The 22550-nt window shown below is 45.2% G+C and overlaps 1 protein-coding gene across 1 annotated transcript in view; it reads right to left on the bottom strand.

The window, feature by feature from the left end:
• kcnk6 (potassium channel, subfamily K, member 6) overlaps nucleotides 1–21841 on the bottom strand; it is a 55751-nt gene extending 33910 nt beyond the window's left edge. Inside the window, exons 1-2 of the mRNA XM_084316743.1 lie at nucleotides 21474–21841; nucleotides 7158–7550 (exon numbers count right to left, since the gene is read on the bottom strand). Of these exons, the coding sequence (XP_084172869.1) occupies nucleotides 7158–7550; nucleotides 21474–21789 (709 nt within the window). The 5' untranslated portion in view covers nucleotides 21790–21841. The remainder of the gene's footprint in view (nucleotides 1–7157; nucleotides 7551–21473) is intronic.
• Between the last annotated feature and the right edge of the window lie 709 nt (nucleotides 21842–22550).

The raw sequence follows: 22550 nt of genomic DNA, 5'->3' as shown, positions 1-22550 counted from the left end.
CCTGCTGATAGGCTCCGACCATGCAGAACTCATAGTCCCGATTGACCGGGTCCATACAGGCCCCCGAGGCTGTCCTGCAGCAGTCGAGACCCGCCTAGGGTGGACCCTACAAGGCCCCCTCGATAAATCTCTCAACCGAACAGCAGCCACTAGCTGCTTCCACTCCAGAACGACAGAAGAAGACACCACTCTCCTGCAGCATGTCGAGAGGCTATGGACCCTAGAGACAATGCCCTTTAAGAACGAAAAGAAAGATATCCGCTCTAAAGAAGACATTTACGCCATCAACCTACTCGAGCAGGGGACAAAGAGAGTCACAGTCGGCGGAGTGATGAGATACGCAACTCCACTCCTGAGGCGAGAGGGAATGCCCACCTTTCACGCAAAGAAAGACGCCACGGAGCGCTATCTACTGAACACAGAGCGGCGCCTAGCCAAAGACCCCGCTCAAGAGAGTGTGTACCGAGCTGAGATTGAGAAGCTAATCACAGCGGGACACGTAACAAAGATTGACATTAAAGAGGCCGATCAGACGACCGAATCATGGTACGTGCCGCATCACAAGGTCCATCACAACGGCAAGGATCGCATTGTGTTTAACTGCAGCTACCAGATCGGATCCCAAAATCTGAATAAAGAGCTCTTGCCCGGCCCCACACTCGGCCCCTCCCTACTAGGCGTGTTACTGCGCTTCCGCCAGGACAAGGTGGCTATCAGCGGGGATATCAAAGGGATGTTCTTGCAGGTGAGACTAGTAGAGGAGGACAAGCCTCTGCTATGGTTCCTATGGAGAGAGAAGATCGGAGATGAGAACCCATCCATCTACCAGTGGGAAGTACTCCCCTTCGGAACCACATGCAGCCCGTGCTGTGCTACATTTGCACTACAGAAACACGTCACAGAGGACCCAGCAGCAGATGAAGAGGTCCAACACAGTGTGAAGAACAGTTTCTACGTGGACAACTGTTTACAAAGCGTTTCGACTCAAGAAGAAGCCGAGGCTCTCCTAATCAAGTTACGCGCCTCCCTGATCAAAGGCGGCTTTGATCTCAGGCAGTGGGCCAGCAGTGACCCGCACGTATTGCGCAGCCTCTCCTCCGCGGACAAGGCTGCCAGCAGCGAGACCTGGATGGCGACAATCCCAGGAGAAGCCCAAGAAATGACACTAGGACTAGTCTGGCGCTTCAAAACAGACTCGCTCCACTATAGACACAAACCCTTGGCTCCAGAGCAGGGAAGGTCGGCGGCGATACCGACCACCAGACGGAGTGTGTACAGAACACTCGCCAGACAATATGACCCGTTGGGATGTATTCTACCTTACACCACCAGGGCAAAGATGATTGTACGAGCACTATGGGACAAGGACCAGGGCTGGGACGACCCAATACCCGCACACCTTGCCTCAACATGGAGAGAGTGGGAGACGGAACTCCGCTCACTCCCAGGTGTCAATATACGCCGCAGCTACTTCCCATCCACAGTGAGGCCAGAGACATGCGAGATTGATCTACACGTCTTCAGCGACGCCTCCGAAGTAGCCTACGGATCGGTGGCCTACCTGCGTGCCCAAGAGAGGGGAGGAAAGATACACACTGCTTTCATCCTGGCCCGCTCAAGAATAGCCCCACGTAAGCAACAATCTATCCCACGTCTAGAGCTCTGCGCAGCCCTCGCAGGAGCGCATCTAGCCACGTTAATCCAACGTGAACTCACCATTCCGGTGCATAGAACAATCTTGTGGTCAGATTCCACGACAGTACTCACATGGATCAAGTCTGATTCATGCAGATACAAAGTCTTCGTGGGAGTCAGAGTCACCGAGATTCAAGAGTTAACAGAAGAAGCAAGCTGGCGGTATGTGGACACCAAACACAACCCAGCTGACGTCATCACCCGGGGAATGTCTCTGGATGACCTAACCCGTCGCAACATCTACAGTGACGGACCAGCATTCCTCAAGCTCCCGGAAGGAGATTGGCCTACGCCCACCCCGAGGGAAGCAAGTAACGAGGAGGCTGAGAACAAGAAACCTATGTTCTGTGGACTGAGCACAATCGCCTCCACAGACCCCAACATAGATGACTGCATTACCCTAGAGAGTGCGCAGCAAAGAACATTCCTGCGGCACCACCCAGAGATTCAGTCCACCACTGACATGTCAGCAGCTGACTACGAAGAAGCAGAACTTCTTCTACTACAACGAGCCCAGAGAGACTCGTTCCCCGATGAGCTAGACTGTCTACAGGGAGGAAACCCCGTCCCATCAGACAGCAGACTGATTCACCTGGCACCAGAGAGTGACGCCCATAATCTCATCAGAGTGGGTGGTCGCCTGCGGAGAGCCCCCGATCTACCAGATGACATTAAGTACCCGATCGTCTTGAACAGCCGACACAAGGTCACAGAGCTGATCATAAAGAAATACGACGAGGATGTACACCACGCAGGAGCAGAGAGAGTCTTCGCGGAGATCAGACGTCGTTATTGGATATTGCAAGGGAGAGAAGCAGTACGGCGCTTCCAGCGAACCTGTCTAGACTGCCGTAAGTGGCGCGCGCAGCCCAGCATACCACGGATGGCTGACTTACCCCCCTGTCGCCTCCGAATCGGCGACAAGCCATTCCACTCCACAGGCATGGACTGCTTTGGCCCATTGTATATAAAGAGAGGAAGAGGCACCGAGAAGCGGTGGGGTATTGTATTCAAATGCATGACCACCAGAGCGATACATATCGAGCTCCTTCCGACCATGAGCACAGACTCATTCCTTATGGCCTTCCGGAGATTCACATCACGGAAAGGAAAACCGTCTACATTGTTGTCTGATCACGGGACCAACTTCAAAGGCGGAGAAAGAGAGCTGAGAGAGAGCTTCCAAGCTATGGGCCCAGAACTTAAGACCCACCTCGCTCCAGCCCAGATTGACTTCCAGTTTAATCCCCCGAATGCACCCCACTTCGGTGGAACCTGGGAACGAGAAGTACGTTCTATAAAGACAGCCCTGTACGCCGTACTCGGAGCCCAGACTGTGGCGGAGGAAGTCCTAATGACAGTCCTCACGGAGATCGAGGGAGTATTGAACTCAAAGCCCCTCGGTTACGTCTCCAGTGATGTAGCAGATGTCGACCCAGTCACCCCCAACACACGCCTAATGGGGCGGCTGGACCCCGCGCTACCCCAGACAATGTACAGGCCTGAAGAAGCGAACGGCCGAAGAATGTGGAGGTACAGCCAAGTACTAGCTGACAAGTTTTGGAGCAGCTTCCTACTTCACTACCTACCGTCTCTACAGACCCGCCAGAAGTGGGTAAAAGAGAGAGACAATTTGACAGAAGGAACAGTCGTCATGATTATTGACCAGTCACTACCCAGAGCTATGTGGCCGGCTGGCCGCGTAAGCAAAGTGATCACCGGTGCCGATGGCAAGGTCCGAGCAGCTGAAGTACTCGTCCAAGGGCGCACCTACACACGTCCCGTGGCGAGGCTCATAGAACTGCCCCGACTCCCAGATACTATCGATGATGACCATGACCCCATGACTTTGTGAGTTGACTGACCCTTACAGCGGACCTTGAGTGGTAGACAGTGCGGTTAATCTGTCTCTGCTTAGCTAATTAGGTGGGACTAATTAGGGGGCGGCTGTTGTGAAGGATCAGATTAAACCGAATATGTATATTTATTTATATATATTTAATTGTATTTGTATATCGTTTGATATCCCCTGTATATTCCTTGTACAATATGCATTGAATATCCCTTTAGTCTACTAAACAGCCCATAATAGTTTCATTCTACCATTGGACGAGAACCTGGCGCCAGGTTGCCATACCCCTAGGTCCAAGTTCAATCGTGCCGCCTAACATGTCGTGGCAAGCCCCGGTTCCGCGCAGGAATATGTCGGGCGAAATACGAATGGTACTATTTGTTCATAGCGCATATATATATGGCGCAAGTAAAGTAGAACTTCCTTTTAGTCCAGTTCTTTACCCTCCAACAGAGTGACAGACGCAAAAGCCTCCCCACGACGCACGTGTGGTGTAGTAAGGCCTACTTGGCCCAGAATAGGCATTGAGATATCGTGTAGATTAATAGTTGAATAGTCATAGTTTGGCACTATACCGTCGAGTTGGACGTATTCTATTAAGCTAATAATAGTCTATTTATGTATGGTGCATCGTTCGGTTAGAGTTCTAAAGTTATCGGTACCCCCATCGTTCCTGACGTTATCTGGACGCTTAACCAGGCTGGGCAGACCCCTAGTGGTGCTTGCATCCGAGGAGCTCCGGGCCAAGAGCGACTGGACCTGTATATTGGATTACTCTACCCGGACGACGGCGAGCCTTCCACGGCTTGGATTATGCTTTGTGTGCTTTGATTATTCCATGGATAAAGGCCAACACTGCGGAGTGTTGGAACTACCCCCCGGAGAGGACTCCAGGTGAGACGGCGCTCTACACCAGTGAGGTCGCCTCACGTCTCTCCGTTGTGGACCGGCAGCTACCGTCCACAGAGGGTCCAGCTGTATTCGTCTGCGGTCCGAGGTTCTGTGGGCACCGTGTCCAAGACTTTGGATTCTCCCAAGACACCGTCGGCCAGATGGGATACCGCCAGCGGCTTCTCTAACCCCCCCCTCCTACTGTCTTACAACCAGCGGGACACCCCCCCCCCCCTTAGTGTATCCAGCTATAATCATCTAAGTACCATCGCTATCGTTTCCTAACTATTCCAGGTTGTATACTTACTCCCTGCGTAACCAGAGATTGGACATTCAATGTTGATTTACCTACGAATACTCATTTGCCATAAAAGTGCATATTTCATATTTCAAATCATAAATGTAATTAAGTGATCGTTGTATACACCCTTTGCTGTATTAAACCTTCGATTTGGTACATTTGTGTGGATTCGTTTCATCAGGTGGGAAAGTGTTCATCATACTTATATCTTGTACTGGATGGCCAGAAGTTAAAGTACATGAGGTAGTGGTATTAAATATCATATCTAACAATACAGTCAGGGAATTGTACCCCTCAGTTACAATAGCTATAATATAGAATATAGATATAGCCCTGCAAACACCGCCACGCACCCATATCTCTTAGAGCGGTGGCGCAGTAGGAACAAAGATGGGCTAGACCCGTGGCGCTGATTGAGTTAAGAGTTCCTCTTGTGTGTCGTGTGGACTGGGCTTGCCTTGATCTACTGTATGTATGCACAGGAAACCATGGGTTGATATGAATGTGACAGTACAGCTGTATCCGGGGTCAGATTAGGACACACCCTGTTATCAAACAGACATCTCTGATATGAATGTAAATGAATGCGACAGTACGGCTGATCCAGGGTCAGATTAGGACACACCCTGTTATATGAACGTGACAGTACAGCTGTATCCGGGGTCAGATTAGGACACACCCTGTTATCAAACAGAGATCTCTGGAACACAACACAGACAATGCATGAAGCAGAACAAAAGCCAGTACATACTGTATAGGGGTTAGATAACGTTAGACCCAAACCATTCGAGTTAGGAGTTGATTGATCTTACAGATCCCCCCACCCCCCTCATTCAAAGTAATTTTACACTTGCAATTTTCTTTTATTTTCTTTCGTTTTTTGTATGCATTTGAATTGTTCAATAATGTTTTGGAAAATATAATAAAGTAAAATAAAATATTTAATTGTTTAAAAAAAGGCAGTAATCCATATTTGTAACAGTTGGCCATTTTTTGGCATAAAAACATTCACATTTATCAACTTATTTAAAACAACATCAACCAATCAATCAACGTGATTATTATAAAGGTAAACACAGTGGTACAGAGCTGCGTCGGACACACTGGGCCTGGGAAGACAGAAGGACACGCGTGTCTAAACATCATGAGAAGCATCAGGTTAAACCGTGCGCAGACATGAGTCACTCTGCAAACACACGGTCAGCCAGCCGGACAAACTCGTCTGTGACGCATGTCGCCGTCGCGTCCTCCAGCTGGAGGGGATGTTCTAGAACAGTGGTTCCCAAAGTCAGGGTCGCGACCCAAAGGTGGGCCGCGAGCAGCCACGGGTGGGCCGCGAGATGATTTATAAAAAAAAAAAAAAAAAAAAATTATTTTTTTATTATTATTTTTTTGTCAGGCCACTGAACTTAGAAGCAGACCAGGACAGTGTTTCTAGTTGTATTCTAAAATTATATTCTATTTTATTCTAAAATGTGACTATATGGTTTTATATTAACTTAATAAATAAACAAAAACGAAAAATCTACTTATTTCAACGAACATTTCAAACTAAATAACAGATTATGCACATAAAACGCTGAAAACAACCGAAGCAACAATAGTATTTTAATGAGGCTATTATTATTATCATTATTATTTTGCAACAAGTTAGCCCTCTCATAAATAGCACATATAAATGAATAACTAACTTGAACTAACTTAATAGGATTGAAGTGATATTTGGCTTAAAAAATCGGTCGCATGGCAAAAAAAAAGAAAAAAAAAAGCCAGACGATGTGCATTGGGCCGCGGCTCTCTGATGCCTTATTTTCTGGGCCCTGGCCTGAAAAGTTTGGGAACCCCTGTTCTAGAATACTGAACACAGACAGGACTGACAGGACTGAGGGCTCAGATTCACAGCCAAGACTCACAGCCAAGACTCACAGCCAAGACTCACAGCCAAGACTCAGAGCCAAGACTCAGAGCCAAGACTCAGAGCCAAGACTCAGAGCCAAGACTCACAGCCAAGACTCACAGCCAAGACTCACAGCCAAGACTCACAGCCAAGACTCGGAGCCAAGACTCGGAGCCAAGACTCACAGCCAAGTCTCGGAGCCAAGACTCGGAGCCAAGACTCGGAGCCAAGACTCGGAGCCAAGACTCGGAGCCAAGACTCGGAGCCAAGACTCGGAGCCAAGACTCGGAGCCAAGACTCGGAGCCAAGACTCAGAGCCAAGACTCGGAGCCAAGACTCGGAGCCAAGACTCGGAGCCAAGACTCGGAGCCAAGACTCGGAGCCAAGACTCGGAGCCAAGACTCGGAGCCAAGACTCTGAGCCAAGACTCACAGCTAAGACTCAGAGCTAAAGACTCAGAGCTGATTTTTTGAAAAACGCCATATAAATGTAATAATCATTCATTCACAGCTAGGACTCACCCATCACTGCGATCTTGTAGAGCTCCCTGTGCTGCTGTTCCGCCTGCTCTCCCGGGACATAGTCCCCCAGGCCGATGGTGCACAGAGAGATGAAACAGAAGTAGATGGCGTCCAGCATCGACCACGACTCCTCCACGGCGGTGAACACGGCCGCCGGCGCCACAAAGAAGCCCAGCAGCACGAAGACAAAAAGTATGGTGAAGTGCACGCCGCTGGCGGCCCTGGGCGCCAGGCCCCAGCGCTGGCACAGGCCGACCGGCGCCGACATCAGCGGGTACATGAGCCTCTGGACGCAGGCGGTCAGCACCAGCATGGTGAAGGGCACTCCCAGCAGGGCGTAGAAGATGGAGAAAGCCTTCCCGGCGTCGGACAGGGGAGTGGTGTGGCCGTACCCTGGAGAGACCGCGAGAGAGGGTGAACGTTAGGAGGGGAGGAGGGGAGAGACCAGGAGTGATGGATAGGAAAGGATTGGTTGATTGATTGATTGGAAATTGTATTAACAGATTGCAGAATGGGTACAATACAGTACGGCTCAATACACACAATTGTTAAGGGGATGCAGACCAGAGAAAGACTTCTCGTCTTGTTTACATCAGGGTCCCCCATTTTCAATTCATCATAACATATATGACATACAGATATACAGTACTGTTACATCTAGACATTTATGACATACCAGATCTACAAATATACAGTACCGTTTGTGAATACAAAAATAGTCTAAAAAGAGAGTATATACATTTGAGGGGGAAGAAACTGTACATTGGAGGAGGTTGGGTAGGTGGGGTTGGCGGGAAAACTGTACATTGGAGGGGGTTGGGTTTGGACATTTACAGGGGCCCGTTTAAAATTGCAGTCTCCGGGGGGGGGGGGGGGGGGGGATAGATAGATAGATACTTTATTGATCCCCTTGGGTAAATTCAGGTATCCAGTAGTTCTCATCATCGGTCAACATTAGAAGTCTTGTCATGCAGATTAACACACACATGCAGGATGGGTCACGCACAGGAACACACACACATTGGGTCGCCGGCGATCTGTTCTGCATGTTTTTCCATTGAGTCTATCTTATCGGGGGGAAACGCTTGCGAGCACGGGGAGAACATGCAAACTCCACACAGAGGGGCCCGGGAGACACCCCACCTGGGTACCTGGCAACGCGGCAACCTGGTCCCTGAAGCGGGAATCGAACCCAGGACCTTCTAGCTGTGAGGTGACAGTTTTAACCACTACACCACCGTGCCGCCCTTACCATTACAGTTAACAAAGGTTAAAATAGAACATAAAATGGACACACAATAAAAGTCAAACGAGTAAAGCAATGAGGTAGACAAACTATAAAAACAGTACTGGAGTTAAAAGGCTACAATTAAAACGTTAAAAAAAAAGCAGCAGTAAAATAGATCAATAAAACAAGATAAATGAGCAATGGGGGGAGGGGACTCATGATCCGCTGTCCTCACCTGGAGGTGTCAAACAGTCTCATGGCTGAGGGGACAGAAGATCCCCTGTACCGCTCAGTCCGCTACCTATGTGTGTGTAATGTGTAATGTAGGCCTAATGCCGCTTCAGTCACTTCATTCTAGTCACTTCAGAGTCTAGTCCCGGACTGTACAGGACCAACAAGAACCACAATGGCGAGTGTCTGGACATAGTCAAGTCAGCTTTATTTATATAGCACATTTACAATGACTAAAAGCCAACCAAAGTGCTTTACAGGTAGGACACGATAAAAAACACATACAATGCAGTAACAAGTCAAATACGCTAAAATTATAGAAAAAGATATAGTACACTAAGAAAACAAGAGCAAGGTGCAATATAAAAGAGACAAGAAAAATAGATAAAAAGTCCAGAGTAACAGCAAACGTAATGTACAGGTGGCAGGTCAAAGGCCAGGGGGGAAAAGTGCGCTTTAAGCAGCGTTTTAAAAGTCTCTAGGCTCTGGGCAGATCTAATGTGGGGGGGGGGGGGGGCTGTTCCAGAGCCGAGGGGCTGCAGCAGCGAAGGCTCCGTCTCTGGATGGGGTGTGGTGGCGCAGGAGCTCAGCAAGGTATAATGGAGCCAGCCCATTTAGTGCTTTAAAAACAGTCCTCTCATCAGTGTCCCAAGTGTAATATAAGGCGACCAATTAGTTCTATGGGCTACCTACCACTGACTGATGAGGATCATCAGTGACTACAATTGACCCATCTCAAACCGTGTTTGTCTGAGGGAAGCAACGGTTGTGATTGGAGGAGCAAGGAAAAGAGGGCGGGCTCGAGATAGGTCAATAGGTTTCTGTATACACACCTTCAGTACTCGACCCCTGATATAGATCAGTGACATTAACCTACTTTAGAGAGCTGCACTGGCTTTCCATCGCTGTATGAACCCGCTCCAAGGTCCTCGACCTGGCATATCACCAAGGCAACGGCTCCCGCCTACCTCCGGTCAATGGTCTCTAACTACACACCCTCAAGACCCCTACGCTCTGCATCTTCTGGTCGCCTCAGATACACGCCTATCAGAGCTCCTGGGGGGTCATCAAAGAGAAGCCACCTATTCTTGATCCTCGCTCCACAATGGTGGAACGAACTTCCCACCACAGTTAGGAGGACCGCCGAAAACCCAACCAATCTTTCGCTGTCGACTAAAAGCATGTACCGTCTCCTACCATCATGCACTTTTCCACTAAGTAATCTTCCTTGCCTATATTACTACCTACCTCCTATACTAATATGTCTATATCTACTACTATTCACTCAACACTGCAGCGCCCACGTTTCAACACTGTTTGATGAACGTTGTTACTCAGCTGTAAGAGTTGTACCCTTCCTGCTGTCGTACAGAACTTGTAAGTCACTTTGGATAAAAGAGTCAGCTAAATTGACTTCTGTCAAATGTAAATGTACTGTCCCACGCCAACCACAAGGTCTCATCAGTGCAGCCATTGGTATGCACGGTAGTAACAAAACAACTCCAGGGATATCAGCAGGGATCGGTCAACAGCAACCAAAAACACTTCCTGTCGAACCAGACTACCAAACCTATACACCACCTGTCAAACCAGACTACCAAAACTATCCCTGGCTGCTGGGGGAGGGGGGGGTGATCATTCCTGAGTTTGTCGAGTGTGGGTGGATTGGCTCGCCTGTGTTCAATCCATTGAAAGGCTGCAGTAAACCCTTACAGGCCTAATATCACACTTCATTAGGGCCTTGAATCAATGTAGTTTGTTACTGTAAAAGCTGATTTAGGTGATCCGTTGGAAGTGTTGCGCTCTTAACCCCCGCAGGTCAGGAAGGGAGAGATTTGCCTCCGTGATCAGTACAAAGCAGTCTCTGTTTCTCTCCTCTGCAGGCTATCAACTATCATTACCGACACTGGGGAGGCATGAAGGAGCACTAATGTGTTTAGCGGGACATAGCTTCCAGAGAACAAACTATACACGTAATAAAAAGGCACAAAAACACTAATTCAGTTCATCCACTGTCTGGACACTTGGGAACTTTTAGTAATGACCTGAAGAGTTTATTTCAGGTGTTATTTTTCATTGCACAAAACATGCAGATGAATAGGATACACAGCGCACTCAAACCTACAACACATTGACTGGATCTGCTTTGATTTTTCAAAAAGGTAATAAATCTCTGAAGACTAAACGCACGTCAAATGCCAAAACAAACACGTGCCTTTGACTCAGAATCGTCGGTTTTATTGAAATCTGGACAGCAGCAGTTTGTTTATACTTCAGAACTATGATATTTAGACTAGTTCCACAAAAATGAAAAGTGAACAAGGAGCCCGACACCTGGGAGGAATGGTGGCGTTGACAGCGGACGACAGGGACAGCAGTGGTCGCTAGCTTACTTGTAGATGCACTTACATAGAGGAAAGACTGTTCTACTAAAGTGAAATATCCCTTTAAGGATTCAGGCTGGGACAGTATAGGGCCTGGGACAGTCAGAACATGCAGATGAATAGGTCCGTTATGCAACGTGAGAAATGAAAGACATTTGAATAGTTTGTAGAATAATGTCCTGATTTCTCAGATGAATGGTTTTAAGTTGGCAAAAAAAAGGTTTATGTTGGCCGCGTCCCAAACGCTAATGACTACTCCTGAGCATGAAAAGTGAACATGATAGGGGACAAGTAAAGTCACTCACAAGAGTCACAACACGAGGGGATTGCTTTCCATCACTGTTGACCAAACAAAAGCCTGGGGAACAAAGTAATGGCTGTATCAACAGAGCAGGTCGCAGTAGAGCCAGGATGAACACCTGCTGCCCCTTAGAATGTCAATAGAAATGGTACATGGTGCATTTATAACAGCTTTTATCTAAAGCCCTTTACAATTTGTTCCTCACATTTGACCCATTCACTCACACACCGACGGCAGAGGCAACCGTGCAAGGTGCCGACCTGCTCATCGGGAGCAATTAGGGGTTAAGTGTCTTGCTCAAGGACACTTCGACACGCTGCCGTGGGAGTAGCGGGAATCGAACCGGGAATCGCCCCCCGGAAGAGCTACAATCTGACCAGGGCGAAGTCGTGCCGCTAACACTGAACTCCCACAATGGACGTCAAAAGGAACAGACGTAGATATTTGTCTTGATCCTCACCAGGCTCCCCTGGTTTGAAAGCGAAAGTAAACCGGCTTCTCTGGTGGCTGTGGCTTAGGGCTGGGCGATATGGAAAAAAATCATATCGCGATAACGATATGATAATGTTATCATATTTCTCGATATCGATAATTATCGAAATTGTTATAAGTATATAAAAAAAAAAAAAAATAAAAAAAAATTAACAACAGATGTATGTTTGTTTTGCAACAATTCTTTGTCGTTGCCGCCATCTTTAGTGTTACATCCCCTCACACTCCAGTTCTCAGGCTGCAGCTGGTTTAAAAGCTAAAGTAAACCGGCTTCTCTGCTGGCTGTGGCTCCAGGGGAGTTGAACAGTTCTGGCTCTGCTAGTTTATTTTCGATCTTTTGGCGTTTTTTTGGTGGACAAACCACCGCACATGTGCACCGTGACTCGTGACTGGAGTCTAGTTCTGCTAGCACACATAGCCTACTGTGTACAGACGGTTTCAAACTGTATTTTAAATTAGAAAGCAAACAAAATAAATGGACAAGAGAAAAATAAATCTCAATTTGGTCAGTATTGTCATTTGGACAAGCAAAGCCATTACTTTAAGTTGCAGGCAAGAAAGACAAGTCTGTCCACTGTCTCTGGTTTTAAAACTGCCCTGTTGCAGGTCAAAAAAAATATATATATATAAAAAAGAAAAGGGAAAACGATTTTTCGATTTTTTTTTTATTTCGATATTCGATATCGATTATTAAAATATATCGCGATATTTATCGTTATCGTTATATCGCCCAGCCCTACTGTGGCTCCAGGGGAGTGGAACAGTTCTGGCTCTGCTAGTTTCTTTTCTATCTTTTGGCGCTTTTTTGGTGGACAAACCACCGCACATATGCACCGTGACTGGAGACTAGCTCTGCTATCACACATAGCCTACTGTGTACAGACGGTTTCAAACTGTATTTTAAATTAGAACGAAAGCTAACAAAATAAATGGACAAGAGAAAAATAAATCTCAATTTGGTCAGTATTGTCATTTGGACAAGCAAAGCAATTACTTTAAGTTTCAGGCAAGAAAGACAAGTCTGTCCACTGTCTCTGGTTTTAAAACTGCCCTGTTGCAGGTCAAAAAAAAATTAAATAAAATAAAAATGGCTTTTTTTTTCTTTTTTATGATATCGATTATTAAAATATATCACGATAATTATCGTTATCGTTATATCGCCCAGCCCTAGTGTGTGTGGTGGGCAATTTCAGAGATATTAGCAAGAGTGAGCTTAGCTGTCCAGCGGAGATAGGGGGGCAAGCTCTGCATCACTGCCTGGTGCCGTGCGACACATGTTCCCCCACAGACTCCCAGAGGCTCAGCTTCAAGCTGGATCAAAACATGACACACTGTGGGTACCTTTCAACGAGGAACCCCACGTGTCCCTGGGAGCACCGCCTGGCACGGCAAGAACATCTGCTTATTAAAGGGATATTTCACTTTAGTTGCACTGGTCAATAATGTGAAGTCTTACCACTATCTCAAGGCATCTACAAGTAAGCTAGCGACCACTGCTGTCACTGTCATCCGCTGTCAACACCACCGTTCCTCCCAGGTGTCAGGGATCTGTAAGTATTTGTATAAAATCATATGAATCCGATTTACTCTCTCAGTCTGTAAGCGGCCATGCAGGCCTTATAATGTAGGAAGTGTGTCTTGGGTGAATCCTCATCCAGTGGGGATTTAGTGAAGAGACACTCCTTGTCCAGTCTGATAAGGAGTAAGGCCTCTGTGTACGAACTCATCGTGCATTAGCAGTTTTGGGACAAATCCCATTAGCTAGGAGTCAGAACATCTGCATTCTTATCACAGATAAGCTAAAATCCTATAATACTCCATTGTCCATAAGGCATGAGAGAATTCTTAAATGTAGCTTTGTACCCGAGCTAACTAAAAAGTCAAGGACAAGTACTCTTATACTAGAATACTTTTGTAATCTGTAATCTGTAATATACTCAAACGCTACGGCACCGCCTTTTATTAACCAGTCACCTAGCAGTACGTATCGAAAGTGAAACTAAGAGTGTTCATGTATAAAAAAAAACTGCTGTTGGATCACAGGCTTGTAAACCTATTTTTACTTGTGTGATTAGAATAAACTCATATTTTGGTATTATTCTAAAATCTGACTTCGTCTCCATCCTTATAATCCATCTGTTGTGTTATCTTCTACCTTTGTCCTAACTGTTGCAGCAATCAATGAACACACTTTTAGAAGGTACTTTCACTTCTCATTCACTTTCATTCATTGTGAGGACCATGTAATAATCTAAATATCATAATTCTGAAGTGTAAACAAACTATACCGAAATATTATTCTGTGTAATAAGATTTTTCTGTGTCAAAAGTTACTTTAAATTTTTTTGCCAATGTTGCCATTTTCAAATGATCAGTAAAGGAACTATTTCTCACTTGAGTTGTAGTTTACCCAACTGTCAACTTTTCACAGAATGTTTGGAATCTTTCCTCCAGCCAGGCAGCATGTAACCATGGTAACCACTTCCTGAACATTCCATGCAGGGCAAAGATACACAGCCGCACTCAAACCTACAACAAAATGACTGGATCTGCTTTTATTTTTCAAAAGGTAATACATCTGTAAAGACACACGTCAAATGCCAAAACAAACACGTGCATTTGACTCAGAATTTTCTGTTTTATTGAAATCTGGACAGCAGCAGTTTGTTTATACTTCAGAAGCATGATATTTAGACTAGATCCACAAAATGAAAAGTGAATGAGGAGCCCGACACCTGGGAGGAACGGTGGTGTTGACAGCAGACGACAACGACAGCAGTGGTCGCTAGCTTACTTGTAGATGCACTTACATAGAGGAAAGACTGTTCTACTAAAGTGAAATATCCCTTTAAGGATTCAGGCAGCCTGAGGTTCTGGAGTGGCTGGGACAGTAGAGGGCCATAGAGAGACTGTTTTTCATTCTTTCTCAGAGCATTTCATTTATTGGTAGCTGTCAGGATGTAATTTTCCCACTAAATATGACCGAAATGATCCTAGAAAATGCGCTTACCCTACCTTTAAGACGTATGGTAAGTGGTAACTTGAGTCAAAAAGTACCCTATGTAAAGAGCAACGCAATACAATCTATACAAGAGGACCTGGCAGTCGACTATGAAGCCTGAGGTTGTAGCCTGACTGATACTATTGCAGCTATGTCAATCCAATTATATTAAAACGCCTCAAACCACAGATAGTCCGCATACAGCAACACAGCAACACAGCCACACATAGCTATGAATTATCTGTAGCTGCTACACCTACAGCAATCCACAACGGTGTTAACCCATTCTCCGCCAATACCATGTTAAGGCGTATTTCTCCGCCATGCGTGGTCTGCCAATAACGCTGTAAGGCATTTTTGATATCAATATTTCATATTTTCGTCATGGTATTCATATTTCACCCACGGAGTCTTGGCTGATGCTGTAGGACTCCGCACAACTCTGCAACGCTTCAATACTGCCGATCGGCGAGTTGCCAAACCGGAAGTGCCCGTTGCGGCTCGGTCCGTCCCCTAATTTCGTCCGGCCACTCGTTTATCGTCCCGGGGCTCAATACACACTGTGGATATGGATCTTTGCCATAACTCAATAATCTACATGATTTGGACGTGTATTAGTAATATACAAACCGGAAATGGATCGCATCGATCAACATCACATAATTGGGATCCGTTTGCTCCACTCATCGCCCAACGCTACGAGGAGACTGACGTGAGTTTCAGCGTTTTTCTTTATCATTTTCGATACAAACTGCTCTGATCAATATATCACCCATACTACATAAATCATTTAACGTCGGTCATTGAATTATAAACGACCCCCCCCCCCCCCCCCCCCCCTCCGTTCACCCGCAGATGATCAGTCATGACGTTTAGGACCATGTACAGTTGACATTTTTAATATAGCATGGATCGGTATCAAACTGCATTTGATAATCTAATATATGCATTTATGCCTATATCTCACGATCTATGAAATACTGCAGAAAACGATAAAAACATATTTATACTCTAGACGGGTATTTTAGTATGAATGTGTGAATGAAAAAGTAAAACGTTCCTACATCCTGAACGATAGATAATTGATGTTGAATGGGCCATAGTAATGTCAATTTAGCAATACAATTTAAAAAGTTATAGCCCTGCAAAGAAGGTGAACATCTCCATAGACAAATAGCGCTGGCAGAGGATGGTTTAGGATGGTCAAAGTGGTGGCAGAGAATGGGTTAAAGAGGCCTCAAACCACAACTGGCTAGCATAGCCATACTTTTGCACAGTAAGAAGGCAGGGATGATAGTGTGTCTACAGTAAGAAGGCAGGGATGATAGTGTGCCTACAGTAAGAAGGCAGGGATGATAGTGTGTCTACAGTAAGAAGGCAGGGGTGATAGTGTGCCTACAGTAAGACGGCAGGGATGATAGTGTGCCTACAGTAAGAAGGCAGGGATGATAGTGTGCCTACAGTAAGAAGGCAGGGATGATAGTGTGCCTACAGTAAGAAGGCAGGGATGATAGTGTGCCTACAGTAAGAAGGCAGGGATGATAGTGTGTCTACAGGCAGGGATGATAGTGTGTCTACAGTAAGAAGGCAGGGATGATAGTGTGTCTACAGTAAGAAGGCAGGGATGATAGTGTGCCTACAGTAAGAAGGCAGGGATGATAGTGTGCCTACAGTAAGAAGGCAGGGATGATAGTGTGTCTACAGGCAGGGATGATAGTGTGTCTACAGTAAGAAGGCAGGGATGATAGTGTGTCTACAGTAAGACGGCAGGGATGATAGTGTGCCTACAGTAAGAAGGCAGGGATGATAGTGTGCCTACAGTAAGAAGGCAGGGATGATAAGTGTGCCTACAGTAAGAAGGCAGGGATGATAGTGTGCCTACAGTAAGAAGGCAGGGATGATAGTGTGCCCACAGTAAGAAGGCAGGGATGATAGTGTGTCTACAGTAAGAAGGCAGGGATGATAGTGTGCCTACAGTAAGAAGGCAGGGATGATAGTGTGCCTACAGTAAGACGGCAGGGATGATAGTGTGCCTACAGTAAGAAGGCAGGGATGATAGTGTGTCTACAGTAAGAAGGCAGGGATGATAGTGTGCCCACAGTAAGAAGGCAGGGATGATAGTGTGTCTACAGTAAGAAGGCAGGGATGATAGTGTGCCTACAGTAAGAAGGCAGGGATGATAGTGTGCCTACAGTAAGAAGGCAGGGGTGATAGTGTGTCTACAGTAAGAAGACAGGGATGATAGTGTGCCTACAGTAAGAAGGCAGGGATGATAGTGTGTCTACAGTAAGAAGGCAGGGATGATAGCGTGCCTACAGTAAGAAGGCAGGGATGATAGTGTGCCTACAGTAAGAAGGCAGGGATGATAGCATGTCTACAGTAAGAAGGCAGGGATGATAGCGTGTCTACAGTAAGAAGGCAGGGATGATAGCGTGTCTACAGTAAGAAGGCAGGGATGATAGCGTGTCTACAGTAAGAAGGCAGGGATGATAGCGTGTCTACAGTAAGAAGGCAGGGATGATAGTGTGTCTACAGTAAGAAGGCAGGGCTGATAGTGTGCCTACAGTAAGAAGGCAGGGATGATAGTGTGTCTACAGTAAGAAGGCAGGGATGATAGTGTGCCTACAGTAAGAAGGCAGGGATGATAGTGTGCCTACAGTAAGAAGGCAGGGATGATAGCGTGCCTACAGTAAGAAGGCAGGGATGATAGTGTGTCTACAGTAAGAAGGCAGGGATGATAGTGTGCCTACAGTAAGAAGGCAGGGATGATAGTGTGTCTACAGTAAGAAGGCAGGGATGATAGCGTGCCTACAGTAAGAAGGCAGGGATGATAGTGTGCCTACAGTAAGAAGGCAGGGATGATAGTGTGTCTACAGTAAGAAGGCAGGGATGATAGTGTGCCTACAGTAAGAAGGCAGGGATGATAGTGTGCCTACAGTAAGAAGGCAGGGATGATAGTGTGCCTACAGTAAGAAGGCAGGGATGATAGTGTGTCTACAGTAAGAAGGCAGGGATGATAGTGTGTCTACAGTAAGAAGGCAGGGATGATAGTGTGCCTACAGTAAGAAGGCAGGGATGATAGTGTGCCTGTACAGTAAGCACTCTGCTCAGTAAGAGGCCTGCTTTCCAGTCACACATAATCTAATAACTGTTTTTCTGCCGTTTCCTGGGTACCTGCTGCTGCCCGTCAGGTACATTGTACCTTGTGTATACGGTTTACTTTTATTCTTACTCTCATAGTATATATTTCAGATTCAAATTCTTTATTGCCTTCATTTATTGTAACATAATATAACCGATAGGGCATACAGACCCTCGTATTTCGTATTTTTTTTTTATTCAGAGTTAATTATATTGTTTACACTGTTTATATTCAGTATAATATTTTTTATTTAGTCCTTCTACTATTACCTTGCCCATACCTGTACCTCCCCTCCACCGTGCTGCTATGACGCACACATTTCCCACCAAGGGGATCAATAAAGGAATATCTTATCTTATCTTATACTGACTGGCTTTTTATTTATTTATTTATGTTTTCCATTTTCTCTCTACCCTCACCGCCTGGAGACGACCGAGACTGAACTGGAGTGATCGTCGGGATTTAAATGATGACAGGTGTATATTCCAGCAGCTCCTTGGTGCCCCCCTGTAGCAATCTAAAACTTAAAAACCTGTGTTTTAAGTCAATATAAATTGTACCTGACGGACACAAGTGTTGACATGTGAAAGTGGCAAAGTCCAAGTAGCTATTGCCCCCAAAGATTATGAAATGAACGCAAACTAAATCTTCCTGTTGTGTGCAGTTCTGTACTAGTTTTGCAGCTCGATAACATCAGGGAAAGAAAATAAATATCAGCATTCGTTATTCTGCTCTATTAGCTCTGGGGAACCGGGTCCAAAGTGCTCTTGCTTGTTACAGACAAAAACATCAGTTCTGTGAATCTGAAGTTAAAACACACACACACACACACACACTATATATATATATATATATATATATATATATTAGTGCTGTCAAACGATTAAAATATTTAACTTGATTAATTGCATGATTGTCCATAGTTAACTCGCGATTAATCGCAAATTAATCGCATTTTTATTTTAATTTTTTTTTATACCTTAAACAGATCTTTTTCAAGTTCCAAGTTTTAATGCTCTTATCAACATGCGAGTCAACAAATGCTTGCTTTGTGCAGCCATTTAACACAAAAGGATGACCCTCATGCATTGCAAATTTGCATCAAATTCAAAACAGAGTGATGCACAAAATAACTTAAAAGAAAATAATAATTTAAAACAATGAATAAAGTGTGCATGAAATAATAGGGGAAAGAAAACGTTAGGAACTTGTTACATTCACACACACAAGGGCTGATTAATCACACACCCCCCTCTCTCCCTCACACACACACTCTTCCAGCTCTTTTTCTCTTTTGCCCCTTCCTCATCTCTCTCACCCCCCTCTCTCTCTATATCACACACACACACACACACACACACACACACACACACACACACACACACACACACACACACACACACACACACACACACACACACACACACACACACACACACACACACACACACACACACACACACACACACACACACACACACACACACACACACACACACACACACTTCAGAAACAAACATAGTATCAATGAGAGCATCAATAATACACCTGAGTGAAGTCTAGTAAAAAAAAAAAAAAAAAAAAAAATTTAGTTAATCTTGAGTTAAAAAAATTTGTGGCATTAATAGAATCGGGAGTTAACGCGATATTAACGCGATATATTTGACAGCCTTAATATATATATATATATATATATATATATATATTATATACAGTATATAGTGCTTTATACCGGCAGCCATCAGGCTCTACAACAAAGGGCTTCTGCTGCCAGAACTATCACTGTCAGAACTCAGGACCTGGGAACGAGAGACTCACATCACCGTACTGACTATCTTGTATTTTGCACTAGAGACTCATATCACTGGACTATCTTGTTTTTGTACTTTTTTATATTGTGTTTGTATTTATATTTTATAGTGTAGTGTATATAGATACTGGACTGTATAGGACTGTGAAGCTCTGTATCCCACACCCTGTACCGCCCCCCATGCTGCTTTGACACCTAAATTTCCCCAAGGGGATTAATAAAGGATCATCTTATCTTATCGTATATACAGTATACTGTATATAAACTAATGTAGAGGACAGCAAAGCAAAGGGAAGGAAACGCCTGTGGTTGACTTAAGGAAACAAATGCCCCACGGGGCAGATACAATAGCACCTTGTGTTCTAGCCTAGCCACCCTGTGAATTTGCATGCGTGTTCGGTGGTGATCATTTGCCTACGTAGCATAACCGTTATGACATCATGAGAGGCTCCAGCTCATTGGTCGTGTGAGCTGGTACTGTGGGACACCTACTGTATTAGTGTTCACGCCACGGCCACCAAACTCAGTCCTCACCCTGCTGGCTTTAGTCGAGGATGTGATTACAGGCAGTGCAGATGTTGACAAGAACAGACATGTATGGAGGACGTCCCTTTGTTCGTCCTAACAATCGCTTGGATCTCACACCCAGAGAGACAATGTCCCATAACCCCCACCCTTCTCTATCCACAAGAGAACTGGATCCCCTTCTCCACCTCCGTGTCTCCTAACAGGCCAGGATAAGAGCACTTCTCTTAGCCCAAGCTCATTTAATCCATATGTATACTTTGTGCTATGTGTTTCACTATTAAACCTATATTGATCATGAAGATCCATCTACGACATGATTGATGAGTTCGGTGGCACCACAAGTGACTTTCAGTTCAGTTTGCTGTCCCTTCATCTTCAGAGAGGAAACTGAATGATGAGCTAAGAAGCTCAGTTAGACACCTAGACCCACATTCATCAGTTACACAAGAGAGCTGATCTGAGACCCGTTTGTTTCTTCTGTCATTAAGTTTAATATAGTCATCACATGCCCTATGGTCATTCACCCTAGATATAGATACCTTACAACTTAAGTTATATGAATATAAATAACTCCTTACATAGATTTCCCAGGTCAAAATAACCAAGTCATCATGGTTCCTCTCAAGTTTGGCTATAATCAAAATCAACCTCTAAGTCTTCCTCCTTTTCACATCCTTTTAAACTCTGTCTAATTTTTTTTTTGTGCAATGAGTCTGCCTGGCTACAGGTGAGTGAAACTAAATAATATCTGGCCGCATGTAACCGTTTGAATGATCAAATGGGAAATGATTAATACTCGTTTTTTTGTTTGACTTTAAACATATAATATTATACTATTTGGGAAATGTATCCGCGTAGTCAGAAAAACATGAATGAATGAATGAAAACTTTATTTAACAGATTGCAGAATGGGTACAATACAGTACGGCTCCATTGTTAAGGGGATGCAGACCAGAGAAAGACGTTTGTCTTGTTTACATCAGGGTCCCCCATTTTCAGTTCATAGTGAACTGTGAATCTGTTTTACATTCATTCTATCTATGCAACAACAACAACAACAACAACAACAACACAGGCCATCTTACATGGCTACGTCCTGCCCGCCCGCCCCCCCACCCCCACCCCCAAAACGGAAACTATCTAACAAAAGGATCGATTATTGTATCTTCTTGTTCTCTCTCTCCAACTTGGCAACTCACCGACGGTTGTGACCAAAGTGTTCGCGAAGAACATCGCCGAGGCCAGGTCCCAGTTGGAGCTGTCCGAGGTGTTCCGCAGGATGGACACTCCGTACTTGTTGGCCGTCAACACCTTCACCAGGAACGCTTCCAGGCTCGCCTCGTCCACGCAGCTCCGGTTGAGGAACTCTCGCTTCAGCTCCTGCATCTCGTCCTTCAGCCGCTCCTCCACCGGCCGCTCGATGTTGGAGAACACTAACGCTCCGAACATCAAGTAGACGAAGTAAAAGAGGATGAAGCCCGTCAGCAGGATCCACGATTTGCTCGCAGACGACATGGCTTCTTTGACGCGGCGTGTACACTACACTCATCCGTCGGCTGTTCACTTGCGCCCCGTCGTCATTAGGTCGTCGCCCTAGTCCTAATTGAAGTTCAACTCCTCCTCGTTGTCACCGCATCCCCCTCCCACATGGAACCTGCAGCCAGGAGGGGTGTGTTCTCTCTGCAAACTTTAGTTTTTTTTTGGAGTAGCGTTTTCATCATCATATTTTTTGTTACGGCCCTTATTGGTTAAGCTACTTACTTACTCATTATTGGAATTTAATTTTGGAACCTATGGAATCCGTTCTAGTGACTGGCTGGTCCTTAAATTAAGGTCCCCTGAGTTTGCTCAGAACAGGGTAAATCTACATTTGGCTATGATGCCCTCTAGCTTAACTCACTGTGAATTGAAAATGGGGGACCCTGATGTAAACAAGACGAAAGTCTTTCTCTGGTCTGCATCCCCTTAACAATTGTTTGTATTGAGCCGTACTGAATTGTACCCATTCTGCAATCTGTTAAATAAAGTTTTCATTCATTCATTCATTCATTCATTCATTCATTCATTCATTCATTCATTCATTCATTCATTCATTCATTCATTCATTCATTCATTCATTCATTCAGCTCATGGAATAAACTCCAACAGTCTCTTGAAATTCTCCCCTCTGTTTGCAGAGTTTAAAACCTTGATCTCCAACCTTTCAATCAAGTTGGACGTGATTTGTTATCCTTGTCTTTTGTCTTGCCTTATTGTTATGATTTTATATACTGTGT

Source organism: Notolepis coatsorum (genome assembly GCF_963971535.1).
Source record: "Notolepis coatsorum genome assembly, chromosome: 1".
Taxonomy (NCBI): Eukaryota; Metazoa; Chordata; class Actinopteri; order Aulopiformes; family Paralepididae; genus Notolepis; species Notolepis coatsorum.
This window is presented reverse-complemented; position numbering and strand designations above follow the sequence as displayed.